Source organism: Capra hircus, chromosome 23 (assembly GCF_001704415.2).
Source record: "Capra hircus breed San Clemente chromosome 23, ASM170441v1, whole genome shotgun sequence".
In the NCBI taxonomy this organism is placed as follows: Eukaryota; Metazoa; Chordata; class Mammalia; order Artiodactyla; family Bovidae; genus Capra; species Capra hircus.
In genome coordinates this window covers 32,063,350-32,082,868 of record NC_030830.1, presented here as the reverse complement: position 1 = coordinate 32,082,868, position 19,519 = coordinate 32,063,350, and the positions used below count along the sequence as shown (strand labels likewise).

General features: G+C 53.3%; 2 protein-coding genes across 4 annotated transcripts in view; both read left to right on the top strand.

Moving 5' to 3' along the window:
- PTK7 (protein tyrosine kinase 7 (inactive)) overlaps window positions 1-3,599 on the top strand; it is a 63,718-nt gene extending 60,119 nt beyond the window's left edge. For all 3 annotated transcript variants that reach the window (XM_018038593.1, XM_018038594.1, XM_018038592.1), the window contains exons 18-20: window positions 785-936; window positions 1,733-1,911; window positions 2,593-3,599. In XM_018038593.1, the coding sequence (XP_017894082.1) occupies window positions 785-936; window positions 1,733-1,911; window positions 2,593-2,753 (492 nt within the window). In that variant the 3' untranslated portion in view covers window positions 2,754-3,599. The remainder of the gene's footprint in view (window positions 1-784; window positions 937-1,732; window positions 1,912-2,592) is intronic.
- On the top strand, window positions 10,381-19,516 carry SRF (serum response factor). The gene is made up of 7 exons (XM_005696330.3): window positions 10,381-11,210; window positions 12,957-13,223; window positions 14,268-14,529; window positions 15,095-15,214; window positions 16,253-16,444; window positions 16,785-16,861; window positions 17,087-19,516. Exons 1-7 carry the CDS (start codon window positions 10,695-10,697, stop codon window positions 17,180-17,182), a joined length of 1,530 nt encoding a protein of 509 aa, XP_005696387.2. The 5' UTR covers window positions 10,381-10,694; the 3' UTR covers window positions 17,183-19,516.

Below are 19,519 nucleotides of genomic sequence, written 5' to 3'. Positions count from 1 at the left end.
AGGCACAAAAAAGATACATGTTTTGTGTGCTTCCAGCTTTATCTGGTTCTAAAACAGGCAAAACTGAATTGTATTGCTGAGGAACATATGCGTAAGTGGTAAAACTATAAAGAACAGCCAAGAAATTAGTATCCCAGAAGGATGGTGATTACGTCTTGAAAAAGGGAGCATTCGTGATGGGGAAGGAGTCAATGGGGGTTTTCGGGCGGGGGGGACCTAGCATTGTTGATTTTTTTTTTTTTCTTTTAACTTGATGTCTGTTACCTGAGTGTGGGCGTTATAATTATTCATGAAAGTAGACATATACTTAGTGAACTTTTCTATATGTAGTTCGCAACAAAAAATAGAAACCGAGTTTCCCTACTTTCTCTCTCCGGCCTTCCGTCCCCCTTCTCAGAGACAACCAGTTTGTGTATGTATGTGGGTATCTACTTTCACTTATACACAAATTTTATACACACATATGATTGTTTTTTAATATTATACGTTTTTTTTTTTTCATTCAGCAGCTGGTTACTGTGTGTTCTTCCCACCCCGTCTGCCACTCACTTAGTCTAGCACCTGCTGTGCGTGGGGGGAGCACTTCATTTCATTAAATTCAGTTCTTCCAAGGACCCAGGAGGCAGGTCCTTTTATGAGAAGGAAACAGGCTACTGGGCCTCTGCTCTGGGGCTTCCTAAGCATCGAGTTAATGCCCCTGAGAGCCCCACCAAGGGCTGTGTCAAGGGCTGTCCCCGAAACCTGAGGTCCTGGGCTGCTCTGACGAGCCCCTTCCTCGTTCCAGGTGGGCCTGTGCACCCAGGTGGCCCTGGGCATGGAGCACCTGTCCAACAACCGCTTTGTGCACAAAGACCTAGCTGCTCGCAACTGCCTGGTCAGCGCTCAGAGACAGGTGAAGGTGTCGGCCCTGGGGCTCAGCAAGGACGTGTACAACAGGTAGGGGGCGTGGGTGGGATGGCAAGGGGCGGAGAGCAGACACAGCTGGGCTGGCGGAGGGGCCTAGTCCAAAGCTGAAGGGCCTGGGGGAAGGGGCCTAGACCCCTCCCACCCTCTCCCAAGGCTGCAGAGGCACCCCAGCCAGTCGACCTCAGCTACCTGACCTTACGCTTTTCTCTAGTGGTAAAAAATTATAAATCTTTGAAAAGAAGAACTAGTTTCTATATAATTTAACTATCCATAGGGGTTCCTCTGTTACTTCCTGAATTCAGTCATTGTTCTTTTTAAGCCTAAGACTTAAAGCTCAGCACCCACGGCCAGAGATCACTCTGGAATACACGCTACGTAGTGCCTCCAGGAACCCCCCCAACACCCTGAGTCATCCCAGCTCTGACTCACCACGGTTCGTCTGGCTGTTGCTTTAGTCATGGTTGGTTTATCACCAGTAAAGTTCTCTCAAATTTCTTTCTACTTAACATATGCATTTTTCACACTCTTAAACTAATAAAGTAAGTATGACTAGAAGCTTTTAAAAAATATTGATATTTCGGCAAAGTCTGATCCTTAAGGGAATTTTTAAACCATCAGACCCCACACGGATGCCTCTAGATTTCATCTGGTGTATGTATGCCCCCACCCCTTGCTAAACAAAAATGTTTCAATTTCCCCAGGATGTCTTGATACAGGAAACCTGGGCTCCAGCCGGGGTATGAGACCAGACTCTTGGGGTGAGGCTGGGGTCCCAGGCCGTGCCCCTCTCCCCACCCCACTGCCTCTGTGTCCTTCTGTCCCACAGTGAGTACTACCACTTCCGCCAGGCCTGGGTGCCCCTGCGCTGGATGCCCCCCGAGGCCATCCTGGAGGGTGACTTCTCCACCAAGTCTGACGTCTGGGCTTTCGGCGTGCTGATGTGGGAGGTGTTCACCCACGGGGAGATGCCCCATGGTGGGCAGGCAGACGACGAGGTGCTGGCAGGTAGGCAGTTCACCGTGTTCTCTCGGTGGAGAGCTTACTTGGGGTCCTGGGGCCAGTTCAGCCTGCCTCCCCTCAGGGCTGGTGTCCGCAGGTATATGGATATGGCCGTTCCACTTGTGAGATTCCTGACACACATTCATACCGCTTGGTAAATAACCCTTGTCCCTGGCGTGGTCACTCTAGCCACTCTGATGCCTGCCCATTGACCCCACTTTAGCCCCCGAGCACGGGCTGCTTCTTGTGCAGCGTGGACCCTGCCCCCTCCCGCCAGTGGGAACTGTCACCAGGGAAGGCCCTTTGCTTCAGTTGCAAGATACTTGCCAAGAACTGCTTGAATCTTTTTCTCACCCGCACTGTCCAGTGCCCCCCGAGAGTCTCCCTCTCGTGGCTGCCTTTGGGAACTGCAGGCTCCGGAGAGTGTTGGCATGCATGCTCAGTCACGTCCAACTCTTAGGGACCCGGTGGACTGCAACCCGCCAGGCTTCTCTGTCCATGGAATTTTCCTAGGCAAGAATGCTTGAGTGGGTTGCCATTTCCTACTCCAGGGGATCTTCCCGACCCAGGGATCAAACCCATGTCTCCCTACATTGGCAGGTGGATTCTTGAGCCACCTGGAAAGCCCACCGAGTATTGGACAGGTGGTTAAATATTTTGACTACCCTTCTACCCTTCTTCCCGCAGACTTGCAGGCTGGGAAGGCCAGACTCCCGCAGCCTGAGGGCTGCCCTTCCAAGCTCTACCGGCTGATGCAGCGGTGCTGGGCCCTCAGCCCCAAGGATCGGCCCTCCTTCAGTGAGATCGCTAACACCCTGGGAGACAGCCCCACGGACAGCAAGCCGTGAGGAGGGAGCCCAGGCAGGCTGTGCCTCAGGATGGCGTGGGCAGGGGAGGACTTCCTGGGGGGTGCCCACAGCATGAGGGGCTAGATCCCAGTCCTCCTGGGCCCCAGGGGCCCCGCCCTGGCACCACAGGCACTGCTGAGGACTGGCAGGGCCTGGGCTTTCTTTCTTTTCCCCACCTTCAGCCCTTTGGAGAGGCTGATTCGGACCCAGACTGGGTAGCTGGGGCCTTGGTCTCGGCAGCTTTCTCTGCCACCCCTACCCCCGTCAGGGACAGTGTGGGTGCCTCAGGTAACCCCAATTTCTGGCCTGGGTCTTCTCCCCTTGTCCAGGTCCAGTTCTGCCACCCACCTGCCAACTTCATGCTGGCGGGGTGGGGGTGTGTGGTGCTGGGCTGTGGGTGAGCTGGCTTCAAGGGGCTTCCTTATACTCAAGTCCTGGGTGGTTCTGGCCCCCCAGGGTCCACTTTGGGGTCTGCACTCGGATTGTGGAGGACACGGCCAGCGAGTCCTCCCCCATGGACGCATAGACTCTGACCCAGTCCCAACCCAGCCCCGAGTCTCCTCCCACCCTTCTCTCCTTTCCTCATTCTAAGTGCCTGGCAGATGAAGGAGTTTTCAGGAGCTTTTGACACTATATAACCCGCCCTTTTTTGTATGCACCGTGGGCGGCTTTTGTATGTAATTGCAGCGTGGGGTGGGAGGGCATGGACGGTGGGGGTTGGTCCTGGAGGAGACAGGACGGTGGCCCCCCACCCCTGCCTCACACCTTTATGTTGTTTGTTTGTTTTGTTTTGTTTTGTTTTTTTACACTCGCTGCTCTCAATAAAGAAGCCTTTTTTACAACCTGCTTCTGATGCTCACTCCCTCCCGTTGTCCATAAATGATGTACCTCCTTCCCTTGCACATCAGAAGGAGCCGTGTGCCTTCTCGGAGCCTGGCGTGGGGGTGCCAGGGCAGGGACACCTGGAAGACACTGGCTCTGGTCTCTGGTTTGTGGAGCAGTTGGAAACTTTTTTTTTTCTTGGTCGTGCTGCTCAGCTTTTGGATCTTAATTACCGAGTCAAAGAATTGAACCCAGGCTATGGCAGTGAAAAAGTGGAGTCCTTAACCACTCAACCACCGATTCTCTTAAGGAGCAGTTGAGAATGTGGGCTCAGAGGAGGCGAGGTCATCTTGTTTCTCTGATCCTGTGCTGCTCTCTGATGCCAACTAATTATTCTCTGCTGGCCGGCCACGTACTCACATTCAGGTGGTGAGTGTAGACGTGTGAGGAGGGGACTAGTGAGGGTGGGATAGGAGGAGTTAATGATACCTTCAGGTCTCTGATTCCCTTCAAGACTTTAGGAAGGTAGTGAACAAGACAGGACTGTGCAAGGATGCACTTAATGCCTCACTGCTCCAGGGCTTTCAGCCTCAGCTGGTTTGATTCCCGGCTCTTCATTGCCCAGACCTCTCGCGTCATCAGCCACCTTCTCCCAGGTTGGAACTTCAGCATGGTTTCCCATCCACAAGAAATGAGTCCTGACCTCTGGAATTGTTCTGGTTCCTGCTGTTCTTCACCAGATTTTTCAGTAATGAACAGCTGGGACTTCGCTGATGGTCCAGTGGCTAAGACTCTACACTCCCAATGTAGGTTTGCTCCCTGGTCAGGGAATTAGATCCTACATGCTACAACTAAGACCTGGCACGTCAGAATAAATTTAAAAAATGTTTTTAAAGAGAATAGGTAATATTTATTAAATACTTGTCTTGTTCCAGTCACTTTGCTAAGCATTTAATATGCATGATCTCATATTGAATTTGTTCGATCACTCTGTTAGCCAGATATTATTGTCCCTGTTCACACATTTGGGAGGCAAGGTAGTTTCCATGAGGTCACCCAACTGATAAGTGAGCCACTCTTGTGAATATACAGTGTGGTACATCCTCATGTATTGTAGTGAAAAAATCCAGAGCAATTTATCTAGAACAGTGTTTTTCAAACTGTGGGTTGCACCCAGCATTAAAAAAAAAAAAAAAAAAAGAAATGTAATAAAAACTGTCAGAGTACCTTATATACCTTATGGGTAAGTATTGTTTTACAAATGTTGTGTGTTGTATTTGGTATGTGTTTGGGGGTGTTAACTAATGTCTTAGTTATTACAGTGGTGCTTCTGCATAAAAAATCCACATCTCACACGAATAATGTTTTCCTCACTCACGTCTGCAAGTTGGTGAGGTTTGGTTGATCTTGACTGGACTTCGCTGCGTTCACCCAGGCTTTGTACCAGCTTGTAGATCTGGCTTGGGTGTCCTCTCCTGGCCCCATGCCATGCTCTCATGCAGGAGCAGGGGCGCAATAAGTCCTGTCAGGTCATGCCAGCACATTATTTACTTACATGTGGCTGTGCTGGGTCTTCGTAGCAGTGCTCAGGCTTTCGCTAGTTGTGGCGGGTGGGGACTGCTCTCTAGTGGTGGTGCATGGGCCTCGTGGTGGTGGCTTCTCTTGTTGCAGGGCATGGGCTAAGTAGTGTGGTGCCTGGGCTTAGTTGCTCCAAGACATGTGGAATCTTCCCGGACCAGGGATCAAACTTTGGTCCCCTGCATTGGCAGGCAGATTCTCAACCACTGGACCCCTGGAGAGGTCCCATGCTAGCACATTTAAAAGTGTAAGTGTATTAACATTTTACCAGCTAAAGCAAGTCACAAGTCAAAACCCAGCACCAGCACCAGAAAGGATGTAGATATCTCATTCCAACACAGGTGTGAAAAGTGGGTGCAATAATTGAATTCACCCTAGTTTGCAATGTTAAAAATTATCTCCTGTGGTTGAAATTCCGGGAAGGCAGTACGGTCATTCATCACTTGAGCCTCTTCTAACACCTGGTTTTCTTTGACTGCTCTACAGCCGCTAACACAGCTGGTTACGTCTGCCTTTTTGGGGTCATCATATCACGCGGGATCTTTCAGTGTGGTGTGTGGGCTCTCTAGCTGTGGTGCGCGGGCTCAGGAGATATGGCACCCTCGGGCTTACTTGCCCCACGGCACGTAGGATCTTAGTTGCCCGACCTGGGATTGAACGCACATCCTGGCATTGCAGGGTGGATTCTTAACCACTGGACCACCAGGAAGCCCCCACATCTGTCTTTTTGAACTCTGCTGTCTTGCCTTTGGTGATAGTACCCCATGTACACTTTCTCTAACCAGGCCTTCTACAGCCCTGGTCGTGGCTTCCCTCTTCTGCCTGCTTCAGGGATGGCTGTTCTCCTAGTTTCTGTCCTTGGCCTTCCTCTCTCTACATTCTCAGCCTCAGGAATCTCCTCTTACCTCATGTGGCTTTAACTGGCCCTCCAGTGTGGACAGTTCCCAAAGCATTAGCTTCAATTCCAGCCTCTACCTCAAGCTTTAGACTCACACTCCCTTTTTTCTAACAGGACATTTCTCTCTACCTGTTTCCATGGGCCCAAACTGAACTTAACCTCTCTCTCAAACCTGTTCCTCCAGCCACGTTCCGTGTTGCCATTGTTGGTACGATGGTTTATAGAGGAGTCATCCTTACAATCTCAACCCACCATGAGCCATCTTTGAGCTCTCCATGCAGCACATCACCAAGATCCATTTATTCTCCCTCTACTCTGTTTCTATCTTTGCTTAGTTTTAAGGGAAGATTTTTTTTTTTTTTTTTTTTTGCATAAAAGTAATACCGTGGACTTCCCCGGTGGTCCAGTAGCTAAGACTCTGCTCCCAATGCAGGGGCCCTGGGTTCCATCTCTGGTCAGGGAACTAGATCCCGCATGCTGCAACTAAAGATACCACATGCTGCAGCTAAAAGATCCCAAGTGCCACAACTAAGACCTGGTACAGCCAAATAAAAAAATTTTTAAAGTAATATGATCATGGAAGAAGTCAAGTGGTACAGATTTGTATAAAGCAAAAAACACGTTCCTCTAGTCCCCAAAGCCCACACTGGTGGTAAGCACAATGAGTGTGTGCAGCGTGGCTGTCCTGACTTTTCCTGGGGACACTGACTCATGACCTTTTCATTCCCACTAACACTGCCATTGAGACCTCTTTCTTCTATGTGAAGTTAAGAATCCCTGTGTAAAGGTTAATCCCCAATGCAAACAGTTTTATTTATTGGCTGTGCTGGGTCTTCGTTGCTTTGTGCAGGCTTTCTTTAACTGCCATCAGTGAGGGCTGCTCTTCCTTCCAGTGTGCAGTCTTTCTCATTGTGGTGGCTTCTCTCGTTGCAGAGCACAGGCTCCAGAGCACACCGGCTTCAGTCACTGCAGCTTGCAGGCTTTGGAGCGCAGGCTCAACAGTTGTGGTGCACAGGCTTATTTGCTCCACTATATATGGAATATTCCCAGACCAGGGATCAAACCTGTGTCCCCTGCATTGGCGGGCAGATTCTTATCTACTGCGCTACCAGGGAAGTCTGAAAACAATTTTTTTCGCCCCAACTTATTTGGCTGTGCTGGGTCTTGGTTGCTCAGATGTGGCTTGTAGAATCTAGTTCCCTGACCAGGGATGGAGCCAGAGCCCCGGTGTTGGGAGCTCGGAGTCTTAGCTACTGGGCCACCAGGGAAGTTCCATGAAAATATTTTCAGAGAGTTAGCAATTTTTCTTTTTTTTTTTTGATGATAGCAATTTTTAAAAAGCAGTCTTAAATTTGTTCTGATTTTATTTGGGTGATAAAAATCGGGAGAAAGAAAGGTCAGGTGGGAAGGGTGAATGAGGAGAGCTGGCTGGAATCTTGATGCCCTTCTGGAGGTCCTTCATGGTCTGGATGGACAGGGGGATACTGCGGTCGAGGCCTTATCGGAGAGGCACCAAACTCACATTCCAGGGAGGCCAGGAAGGGGACTTATCTGAGTTCAGTGGGCTGTGCAGAGTCTGTGGGGAACCTGAGAGCAAACGCCTCTTCTATGGCCACCGTTCAGCTGCCCTCCAGCCTTTTGTGTTCTTGTGGTCACGTAGGTCCAGGGGTGCTAAAAATTCCAATTTTTTGAGAAAGGCTGTATATTCAGATTTTTATGTAAAATACCCTGATTTGAAAATATTCTATGGTTGAAATAATACACACCTATGAACCTTTTTTTGTTTGTTTTAATCACTGTGTTTGCCTTTTTTTAATTTGGCTGCACCAGTTCTCAGTTGCAGTAGGCAGGCTATTCGATCTTCTTTGCAGCAGGTGGTATCTAGTTCCCTGACCAGGGATCAAACCCAGGCCCCCTGCACGGGGAGCATGGCATCTTATCCACTGTACCACCAGGAAGGTCCCTGAACCAGTTTTCACTTTAACTTTATCCAACAATCAGCAGTTTTGTTTCCTGAACCTGCAATAATGGGATATGGGTGGTCTACCCTCCTCCTTCCCCTTGTCCCCCCCAGCTCTGGTTACAAAGGGTCATGAAGATGAAGCCATGGCAAGCTGGCAGAGGAGCTGTGGCACTAATACTGGTGGTACCACTGACACGGGGGTTGGGTGAAATGGGAGACCATAAACCTCTGGGAAGGGAAGCCGAGTATGCTCGTTGTGGACCCCCTTCCCTGTGGATGTGGCAGACAGCTGTGGTTCTCTGCTGAGTGGGCTGCCCACCCTTTATGTGTCTAAACTAGGCGTCTCAAAGAGAAAAGTATTTAGATCTCGACGGCTGTGGTAAGACTGTGAGGTTCAGACAGACCCCAAGCAACCATCTGTGGCCCTTGAAACCCGTCTGGAACCTATTTATCTATTTGACCTGTTCTTCCTCTTGAGCTTACACATTCCATATGTTTAACTACCTGTTGTGTGGAGTAAATTAGGAAAAGAGGAGGGAAAAAACTCCTTAAAAAACTATTAGGAAAGGGGGATGAGGAGGGCTCTTAATTCCTGTATTTAGGGGTTTGATGAAAAAGCTGTGTTTTTAGTTATATTTGTGCATGTATGTATGTATATATATACACATGATATCTCACAAATCTTGAACATACTTAATTTCAGTATTTTTCAGTCTTGGATTGCAATTCACAGTAAGATATGCAGTTGACATTGTTATCTAGCGCACACACATTGAACCGTATGAAATTGACAGTGTCCCACCCTCGACCTATAAAATGGCAACTATTGTTCAAACTAAAAATAATACAAAGAGAAGTTTTACACCGTAATATTTACATTTTTTTGTGAGACCCATTAAATTAATAATAATTTACATGTTGCAGTATACTAAATTGCAGTATACTAAATATACCTATCACTACCACTTGATTCACCACCGACTACTTTATTTAATCTTTACAGTAATTTAAAGTGGGAATCCACTCTCTCCCATCCCCTTAAACATAAGGTGATTACCTCACCACTTGGACCACCACTGCACTTTAATCTGTATCTCACCTAATCTTTATTAAGAACTTCAAGGGATGAGTACCAACAGTGAAGTCATGTAGAGTTTGGAGAGGTCAAACACTTGTTTCCACGCGCAGGGCTAGGAAGAGGCAGCTTTCAGATTTTAATAATTTCTGTAATAGTGAAGTTCAAGCTACTTTCACTGCCTTGTAGCTAAGAACCAGACCCAGACTGTAAACCTGGGTTTTGCAGCACTCCAGTCTAACTGCCCCCCCCCCCCGCCCCTTCTATGGGCTTTACTTGGTTTTTAAGAGAAGGGTGGGAGAGAGCGTGTGTGTGTGTGTGTGTGTGTGTGTGTGGCGCGCGTGTGTGCACTTGCTTGCTTAAACTTTCTGCTCCGCTACACTTTTTCCCAGGCCTCTGCACTGGGGGTGGGCTTTATCCCTGGGACCACCCCCTCCCCCAGTCCAGCCGCAGCTGGAAGTCTTCACAGATCTTCATCTCTCCTCCCTGCCCCCATTGGCGACCGGGAGGCCGACTGTCTCCCCGGGTCTTTTCCAGATGTACGTCTGCCAAAGATCCCCGCCCCCCGCAACCAGTATAGAGAATGATGAATGAGGACAAGGGAGCCGTCCTGGTGGGAAAGTGTCGTCGCCTTGAAAAGAGAGGGAAAGGGAAAGGAAGTGGTTGGGGGGAGGGGAATTGGTGGAGCCGAGAGGCCGCGCGGCGCAACAAGTCTGGACAGCGGGGACCCAAGCCCCCTCTGCTCGGCCAGTAACGTTGACTCCCTCAGGAAGGCTTGGGGAAGTGCTCTAATCCCTGTACTCCCTGGGAATTTGGGCTGCATATAATTTACTGCAATCCGCACAATCCACTCAGGGACTATCCCAGAATTGGCTTCCAGCCCTTGCAGCGCCGAGTTCCCAGTGCGGCTTCCTATCCTCCGCAAGACTGCGCTCCAGTGCTCTTCCAGGCTTTCTCTCTGCAGGTTCCTCCCAACTCTCTCTACCATTCTCTGGCCAGGGGGGCGGAGTCGTACCTCCTCTCCTGTTCCTTTAAGAGGCGTCGGCTCCTCCCCTTTTGGAGTCGCCGTCTGACGCGGGATGACAGCAGCGAGTTCGGTATGTCTATGCAAATAAGCGCCCCCTGTGGGCCAATGGGGAGCGGAGGTGCCGGAACCGCGGACCAATGGGGCGGGGGTGCAGGGGCTCACCATATAAGGAGCGGCCTCGCCATAAAAGGAAACATTGTATCTCTTTATATGGGGGGAAGGGTCGGGGGATCCCTCGCCGCCAGCGCGTGGTCCCGGCCCCCTCCACCCGCCGTCTCGGCCGCGGCCGGCAGCCCCTGCCCCCCGGGGGACGCTGACGGCCGCCGGGCGCGCCGCCCTAGCGTACGGACAGGGGGCGCTCCGCGCGGCCTGGGGCAACCCGGGCCACAGGGGCAGGAAAGTGAGGGCCCAGGTCGGCCCGGGCGTGCAGGGGCCCCGGGTTCGCAGCGGTAGCGGCGGCAGCGATAGCGATATTAGCAGCAGCGGGAGCACCGGGTTGAGCCGGGAAGCCGATGGCGGCGGCGGCGGCGGCTCCGATTCCTCGCTGACTGCCCGTCCGCCCTCCTGCATTGAGCGCCATGTTACCGAGCCAAGCTGGGGCCGCGGCGGCGCTGGGCCGGGGCTCAGCCCTGGGGGGCAGCCTGAACCGGACGCCGACGGGGCGGCCGGGCGGTGGAGGCGGCGGGACTCGAGGGGCTAACGGGGGCCGGGTCCCCGGGAACGGCGCGGGGCTTGGGCCGGGCCGCCTTGAGCGGGAGGCTGCAGCAGCAGCGACAACCACCCCGGCGCCCACCGCGGGGGCCCTCTACAGCGGCAGCGAGGGTGACTCGGAGTCGGGCGAAGAGGAGGAGCTGGGCGCCGAGCGGCGCGGCCTGAAGCGGAGCCTGAGCGAGATGGAGCTCGGTGTGGTGGTCGGTGGGCCCGAGGCGGCGGCGGCGGCCACGGGGGGCTACGGGCCGGTGAGCGGAGCGGTGAGCGGGGCCAAGCCGGGTAAGAAGACTCGGGGCCGCGTGAAGATCAAGATGGAGTTCATCGACAACAAGCTGCGGCGCTACACGACCTTCAGCAAGAGGAAGACGGGCATCATGAAGAAGGTACCGGGCTGGGAGGCTGGCCGGCCAACGGGAGCCCAGGAGGGTGGGGACGCGTAAGGGGAGCCCGGGAGGAAGGCAGAGCTGAGGCGGAGGTGAGAGGCGGCGAGTCCGCAGGAGGTGTGTGGGAGGGGTTGACTGTTGCCCCGGGAGGGTGAAAGGGGAGGGGCCGCCAGGGAAATGTGGGGAGAGGGGAGATGCCGCGAATGTCCGGAAAAGAGGAAAGGCGCCGAGGTGGGAGTGACGGGCGCGTGAGAGGAACCCGGCCCTTGCAGAGCCGAGGAGTGAAGAGTGGTGATGGGAGGCTGCAGGGCTCCCGGGGAGGTGGTGAATGAGGCCGGGGGGTCAGTAGGTCCAGTGCTCTCTGGTGTTCCGGGAAAGGCGCCGGAAAAGCAGGGAACAGATAAGAAGGTGTGGGGGCGAGGAGGCTAGATCTGTGTAACAACAATGAGCGAACATGTGTGGGAGGAAGGTGGGCATCGCTAGAGTGGTGTTGGTTGGAAGGACGGGCAGGGCTGATGACCGAATGGGGCTCAAGAGCCCCAGTTAAGGGAGCAGGGCAGGAAAACGGATGCTACCCTGAGCATCAGAAACCAAGTCCTGCGATGGCCATGGGTCTTCATGCATCTACTGGAAGCCGGCACACTCCCTGCAGGACAGGCCTCAGAACCATTTGCCCTTGGGATAAGTGGGATTTCCAGCCCTAGGGAAAAATCGGTGCACGGAGTTTGGGGAGAAGGTTTGCAGAGGTACCTAGCAATGCCTCCTCTTCTAGCTGATTATCCAGTGAAAAGAATGAGGAAAGGAGTCATCTTTGGGCTATAGGAGATATGGGAAGGAATGGAAGCAGAGTAACTGGGAAACAAGAAGCTTGAACTCTGGAAACATTGGCTGGTGTTTATATCCATCCCATATAGAAACCAAGGCTGCTTCCAGTGGGTTGTGGAACTTTATTGGGAGTGAGGATGCCACCTATGGGGCCATCCTTGAAGGCCCCTTCCTGGCTTTATGGCAGGGTCAATTCAATCGCTCAGTTAATGTCCGACTCTTTGTGACCCCATGGACTGAAGCACACCAGGCTTCCCTGTCCCATCACCAACTCCCGGAGCTTGCTCAAACGCATGTCCATCGAGTCGGTATTATGGTAGGGTAGTAGTTGCTAATCTAGCTGCCATCTCCCATCACTCCAGACACTTGTTTCATCAAGACAAAGAAAGTGAAAAGGGGGAGCAGAGTTCTATAGAGCAGGACAAAATGGCAACAGGTTAGTGCCTGTGCAGTTTCTGGAAAGAAATATGGGACATTTGGAGTTTAGGTGGCTCCTTATCCCTGACATCTATGTGACACTCAGTGTAGTAGTGACTTCATCCTGGTCCCTGTGATGGTGATGAGGTGGTGGGAGCCATCTCTTCGTGAGGCTCTGGCACCAAGCTGTAGTGAGGAGCAGCTCCCTGGGCCACTCTGTGTCTGCTGAGGTTATATGCTCTGTCACTGGGAGCTGTGACTATTTGCTTGGGGTATCTGCTGGTCAGTGGGGCTGTTCCTCAAAGGAGGGGCATGGGGTTTTTCTACTCTTCAGCTAACCTTCAGATATCCTTCAGACAGGACCCCCTTAGAGTCACTGGAGAGGAAGGTCATTATGGGAGTGGGAGCTTGAGATCACTGTGTACTTCCCTCTTTCCTGCTAGCCAAGGAAGGTAGCGATTAAACATTTTGCTGTTCTACCCATCTCCTCCCCCCTACCCCCAGGCCTATGAGCTGTCCACGCTGACAGGGACACAGGTGCTGTTGCTGGTGGCCAGTGAGACAGGCCATGTGTATACCTTTGCCACCCGCAAACTGCAGCCCATGATCACCAGTGAGACTGGCAAGGCACTGATTCAGACCTGCCTCAACTCGCCAGACTCTCCACCCCGCTCAGACCCCACCACAGACCAGAGAATGAGTGCCACCGGCTTTGAAGAGACAGACCTCACCTACCAGGTGTCGGAGTCCGACAGCAGTGGGGAGACCAAGGTGTGTTTGGGTCTCCTGTCTGAGGGGAAGGAAGGGGAGGGACCTGGCCAGCAGAGAGGGGAAGAAGGGGTCTTTCTCCTTTAGCCGGGACAGGTGGATAGGTGCCTACTGATGTGGAGTGGAGCCGGGTTAGTGCCCCACATCTTAGGGTACAGGTGTCCATCCTTGCTATCCTGACAGGAGGCCGGCCCCCTAGATAAGCGGGCGGCCTCCGTGCCCATATAAGGCCGGCTCCGGCTCCACGCCGGCCTCCCGCCTGCAGCCCGCCTGCCTGGCAGGGCTCTTGCATTCCTCCCGCCAGCTGTCTCCCTGCTGGGGGCGGGGGCGTTGTTTAGCCCTGCCCTCCTGGCTGACTGGGTCGCCCAGGAATAGGAAGGGAGCACTTATGGGTTCCAGGGTCCTGGGAAGCCAGCACTGTCAGCAGGCCGGCTGATTGGCTACGCTAGAGACTACCTTACTAGCCAGCCGCCTGCCTCTTCAGGATGTCCGGGCCTGCGCACGTTAGGGAGTGTATTCACTCGGCTGTTAGGGATGCCGGCCCTGGTTACGCCTCCCCCTTCCTTTTCCCGGTAAGGAGAGGGGGCGGGGCTTCCTCCTCTTACTGCTCTCGGGAGCTCCACCTTCCGGGTGGCCCTTCACGAACTGGCCAATCGGAGGAAGCGGCACTGTTTGCCTTAGCAACGCCTCCGCCAATCAGAGGCTTCGAGCTCCACTGCTTAGCCAACGTCCGGCGCTGACCCACCTCCAGGATCCGAGCCCCACTCAGTTCTCTGGGCTTGGTTCTCAGCTCGTGGCATTCTCCTTCTTCTTCTAAGAACAAAGGTTCCCTGAGGGGAGAGTCCGCGTTCTAAACTCCCCAATATTTTAGTGGTAGGGTTAGTTTATTCCCAGGACATTTTGTTGAATGTATGAAGTCTTTGGTGCTTCATTGCCAGACCCCTCAAATCGCTCTCAAACCCTAAGTTCCCTGAAAAACTGAGAAATCTATCTCAGAAGCAGGATCTGGGGGAGGCTCACCACTCCATCTTTACTCTGGGTGTGTAGGATACACTGAAGCCGGCGTTTACCGTCACCAACCTGCCGGGTACCACCTCCACCATCCAGACAGCACCCAGCACCTCTACCACCATGCAAGTCAGCAGTGGCCCCTCCTTTCCCATCACCAACTACCTGGCACCAGTGTCTGCTAGCGTCAGCCCCAGCGCTGTCAGCAGTGCCAACGGGACTGTGCTGAAGAGTACAGGCAGCGGCCCCGTTTCTTCCGGAGGCCTCATGCAGCTGCCTACCAGCTTCACCCTTATGCCCGGTGAGTCGCAAGGGGCAAACTGAGCATTCTAAGAGTGGGTTTAGGGCTGGTGCAAGGAGAATGTCTTTTCTTAATTAGAAGGAGGAAGGACAGGGGCCAGAGCCTGATAGAAGCCTCTTATGTCCCATTGGTAGGCATGCCCCTCCCCCTTGGGACTTGAACTGTCCTTGTCAGTAAATTTCCACCATATACTCCGGCCTTGCCTAGCAAGCCCAGCCCTGTGCCCCCACTGCCACAGGGACAGGAGACATTCTACCACTTCCCTGCCTTGACTGGAAGGCAGATTGTGTCCTTGATGGATGGGTGCCTGCTCCTGTGTCAACCAGAGAGTGTAGAGGCAGGGTCTGGGGCAGGGGAAAGAGGGAAGGGCAAGAACAGAGTATGGAAGCCCCTGGAGATAAGATTCTGGACCTCAGGGGCCTCTTTGGCTCTCAGGAAGGATAGTGATGGGAGTTGGGGATAGAATGGCAGCCCCTGGGCCTGGGGGTGTTTGAGGGAGCTTGGTGAAGGTGGTGGTGGTGGTGGTGGGTAGGACAGAGCACGAGTAAGTCTCTGTGTCTTCTAGGTGGGGCAGTGGCCCAGCAGGTCCCAGTGCAGGCCATTCAGGTGCACCAGGCCCCACAGCAAGCGTCTCCCTCTCGTGACAGCAGCACAGACCTCACGCAGACCTCCTCCAGCGGGACAGGTATAGCTTGAAACTCTGTCACCTCCCTGCCCTGCCTCATTCATGAGACCTAGCAGCAGGTGCCCAGGATTATCCATCCTGTAACTAAGGTCAGCAAATTTCTTAATGTGGAGACTGAGGCTTTTGGGTTAACCCTTTCCCTAATCCTTATGAGAAAGTCAGGTGAGGATGGCTAGTTTTGAATCCTGCCCTGCAGTGGGGCTGTGGATTTCAGGAAGAAATTGGGGACCATTGAGGCCACTCTTCTTCTCACTCAGGTGAAAAGCCTGAGGCCCTGAAAGAAGTTCCTTTCCTATAGACACACATTTGCTCAATTGCCAGGAAGGATTTACAGAGCAGTTGTCTCCTTGTGGGAGGGTATCCTAGCTTTTGAGTAATCATAAGTCCCCTCCATGTCTCTAGTCATTTTAGAAATGATCAGACACTTCCAAAATAAAATTGCTTTGAAGTTCTTGTTAATCACAACCCTGTTACACAAAGTTTGGTCTGTGGAAGGAGGACCAGCATCACCTGGGAGCTTGATAGAAATGCAGACTCTCAAGCCTCACCCCAAACCTATTGAATCAGAATCTGCACTTCTAACAAGATCCCCTGGTGATTGTACGCACATCAACATTGGAGAAGTGCTTGTTTTAAAGCTGGTTATCAGCCGCATGTTGAGGAAGAGGGAGGAGGAGTAAGAACAGATGAGAAATGGGGTGGAGCCTCTCTCTCAGAGAAGAGGATCTGAGTCTCCTTGGCTTGGGTCAGTCATTGTAATCTTTGTTTTTCCCAGGGCCTTGGGGTCTTGGAACAAAGCAGATATATAATCAAATAGAACGATGTGATAGGATACACTGAAAGGTTGGTGTGGTTGTGTTCAAGAAAAAAATAAGGCTTTTCTCAGTCGATGACAGGGAACGGAGGAAGGAGCTTTGTCTAGGTTTCGACCTGGGAAATGGCAGGAGGGCTCTGGAGGCCTGGAGTTCCTGGGGATGGGATGGGGGCTCTCAGTCAGCACCAGTGCCGACCTCCCTGACGTGTGTCTGTGTTTGCCAGTGACGTTGCCTGCCACCATCATGACGTCATCTGTGCCCACAACTGTGGGCGGCCACATGATGTACCCCAGCCCCCATGCGGTGATGTATGCGCCCACCTCGGGCCTGGCTGATGGCAGCCTCACTGTGCTCAATGCCTTCTCCCAGGCGCCATCCACCATGCAGGTGTCCCACAGCCAGGTCCAGGAGCAAGGTGAGTCAGGGGCAGGGCTGCAGAAAGGAGGACCATTTCCTCCCTCACACACACAGACACGCACACACACACTCACATGCCTCCCCTCAACTCACATGCACACACACATACCCAAACCAGATGCTCACACACATACCTATATGTATACACACACAGATGCTTCCACATGCACTCGAACACCCACACTCACATGCACACTTGACACATTTGGACACTCACCCTTGGGCATTTACATCTGAGACTCACTCAGTCAACTTGTGCACTTATCATCACACCTGCAAAATCTGGAAGTTTCTCTGGAGCAAGTGATTTGAGTCTCTCCTGTGGTTATGTCATGCAGGTGGCGTCCCCCAGGTGTTCCTCACAGCACCATCTGGGACAGTGCAGATCCCCGTTTCTGCAGTTCAGCTTCACCAGGTAGGTGAGGGCACCTTCCATTCCAGCCAGCCAGCCTCTTCTTTATCTTGACTTGGGGGATTTCATTACTAGGTGGTCCAAGCCAAGATCCTTAGCCGGGAGGCCTGTCCGTTTTCCTGGTCAGGCCTGGGTGGTGGGCAGGTGGGCAGGCAGGCAGGGGGCAGCCTGAGCTGGCCAGTCAGTTCCAGATCCCCACCTCCTCCTTACATACCCCCTTCCCTTCAGATGGCTGTGATAGGGCAGCAGGCCGGGAGCAGCAGCAACCTCACCGAATTACAGGTGGTGAACCTGGATGCCGCCCACAGCACCAAGAGTGACTGATCCGCCCTGCCGCCCTGGACAGATGGCCTAAGGGACGGCACCACTTATTTATTGTTGCCTTTTCACGTTTTCTTTACACACATGTTGACGGGCCGCAGGAGGGAGGCGGGGAGGAGCGTGGGCAGCCACAGGACTGAGCCCTCTCACTCCAGCCAAAGAAATGGGCCAGCCTGCCCTCCACCCCGGCCTCCCGCCCCCTCCCCCCCTCTAGCTCCGCCTCCCATTTCTGTTGCCGGTGGGGCTGCCCTCCCTCCTCAGACTCCCCTTGCCAGCTTGGCTCCATGTTTTCCATGAGTATTAGCTTACCCGATGGGACCGTGCCCCCCACCACCGTCACACACACAGTTCTCTGTGGGACTCGGCACTGTGTCCCCCTGAGGAAGCAGCCGGTGCCGGTGCCGGGGCGGGGGGTGGGGGGGGCGGTTGCCCTCTCCCCAGTCTCCTTGCTGACCCCACATCAGCACTGTGTCTGCCACAGGCTGGGTCAAAAGAGCCTGCCCCCTGCCCCTCAGGGAGCCAGCTGGGGAGATGGGGCTTCTTCCCTCAAGCCAGGTCTGTGGCCCCTACAGCTCCTGAGCAGCAGAGCCTGTGCTCCAGCACAGCAGAGTCCCAGGGCGACCTGCCCTGCCCTGCCGCTCCCTTCGGAACTCCAGGGGCTGCTGGCTTGGAGGGAACTACCCATGTTCCCCTGTCTTCCCCCCTCTCCTCCCAGCTGCTTTACTTAAAGTTGATTTTGAACTTTTTATTTGAGGAGACGAAGTGAAAACAAATCTATAAATATATATTTTTAAAATATTTAACTTTTTTTTATGGCGTTTTTCTCGTCCCCCTCCCTGCCCAAGCTCCCCTTCCCTGGGGAGCCCTGAGGCTCCCCGGAACTGGCTGGGCCTCTGGGGACAGAGCCACCCCATGAGCTTGGGGCTCGCCAGTGTGGGGGGGGAGATTGCCCGGTCCTGGGTTGTTTCCAGGAGAAAACCGGGGGAGGGGCCCTCAGGCCATGCCCCAACGGGGTGGGGAGGGTGACCCACAGCTCTGGGCCTCTTTTTGCCCTTCAGAGCTGTTGCTAGGGAGAGGGAGGAGGGAGACCAAATGTGGGTGGGGGGTGGGAGGGTGTCAGAGGCAACTGACTTCATTTGTGCCACATGCATGGGCATTGCAGCCTTGCGCGCCCCCAGGCCTACAGCTGCCTGGGGCCCAAGTTGCAGTGAGCAGGGTGGGGTCTGGGAGGGGGCGAGAGGCAGGATTGGGGGGCAGAAGAAATGGGAGCAGCTCTTGGGCTGAGTGTGGGGTTAGGGGAGCCAGAAATGGCAGCTCTCCCAGGGAGTGAGCAGCTACTGTAACTTTTTAAAATTAAGACAAAAAGCCTTGAAGAAAATGACTTTATTTTTCTAAGTGTAACCTCAGTATTTATGTAATTTGTACAGGGGCCGTGCCCCACCCCCTCTGCCCCCTTTGGGGTAGATCTTGAGGGTGGGCCAACATGGCGGAGGGTCTTTTACCCTGTGTCAGAGCCTACCTTCACCACCTGTATCAAAGAGGGAGCTTTTTCAGAACAGGGCAGTGGGGGTGTGGGTGGAGTTTTATTAACCCCTTAGGTCTGCCTTGAGTAGAAACAAGCCTGCTTCTGTGATTAGGTGAAGGGGTGGGGGAAGTTTATACATACAACCTAATTATCATGGGGACGATTTGCCGACATGTTTGAGAACCTCCGGACCTCTAACCCCCTTTGCTGTCTTGCCCCAGTTTGGGGTGCCAAGATGGAAGCCATCTTTCTGGCTTTCTCCAGAAGATAGCAGGGGACTTATGGGTGGCTTATGGATTGGGGCATGGCAAATCAGGGGTCAGAGAGTGGGGGAGCTTGGGACTCAGGTCTGCAACTGCCCAGCCCCTTTTCTCTACTCTTTGTTTTCACTCCACCATCACTCACTCACTCCCCTCTCCCTCACGCTGGGGAGGAGACCTTGATGAATTCCTCCTCTCCTTCCCACAAAAGACAGACCCAGTGAGTGAATCAGGCAAAGTGCTTATAATGTGTGTTGTGTGAGCGTGGCCTTGGGAGAACATGCGTGCGTCAAGGATAAGGTGGCATTTTTACATGCAGCGACCCTTGGTGTTTCCCTTCCTTGGTGGCTCTGGGGTGTGTATGTGTGTGTGCGCGTGTGCCCGAGTGAATGTGTGTGTGTGCGAATGTGGGGTGTGTATGTTAGTGGTTTCTACTTCCCCTGGGATGCTGACCCAGGAATAGTGGACATGGTCACAGTCCTATGTACAGAGCTTTCTTTTGTATTAAGAAAAAAATACTCTTTCAATAAATGTATCATTTTTGTGCACAGACTG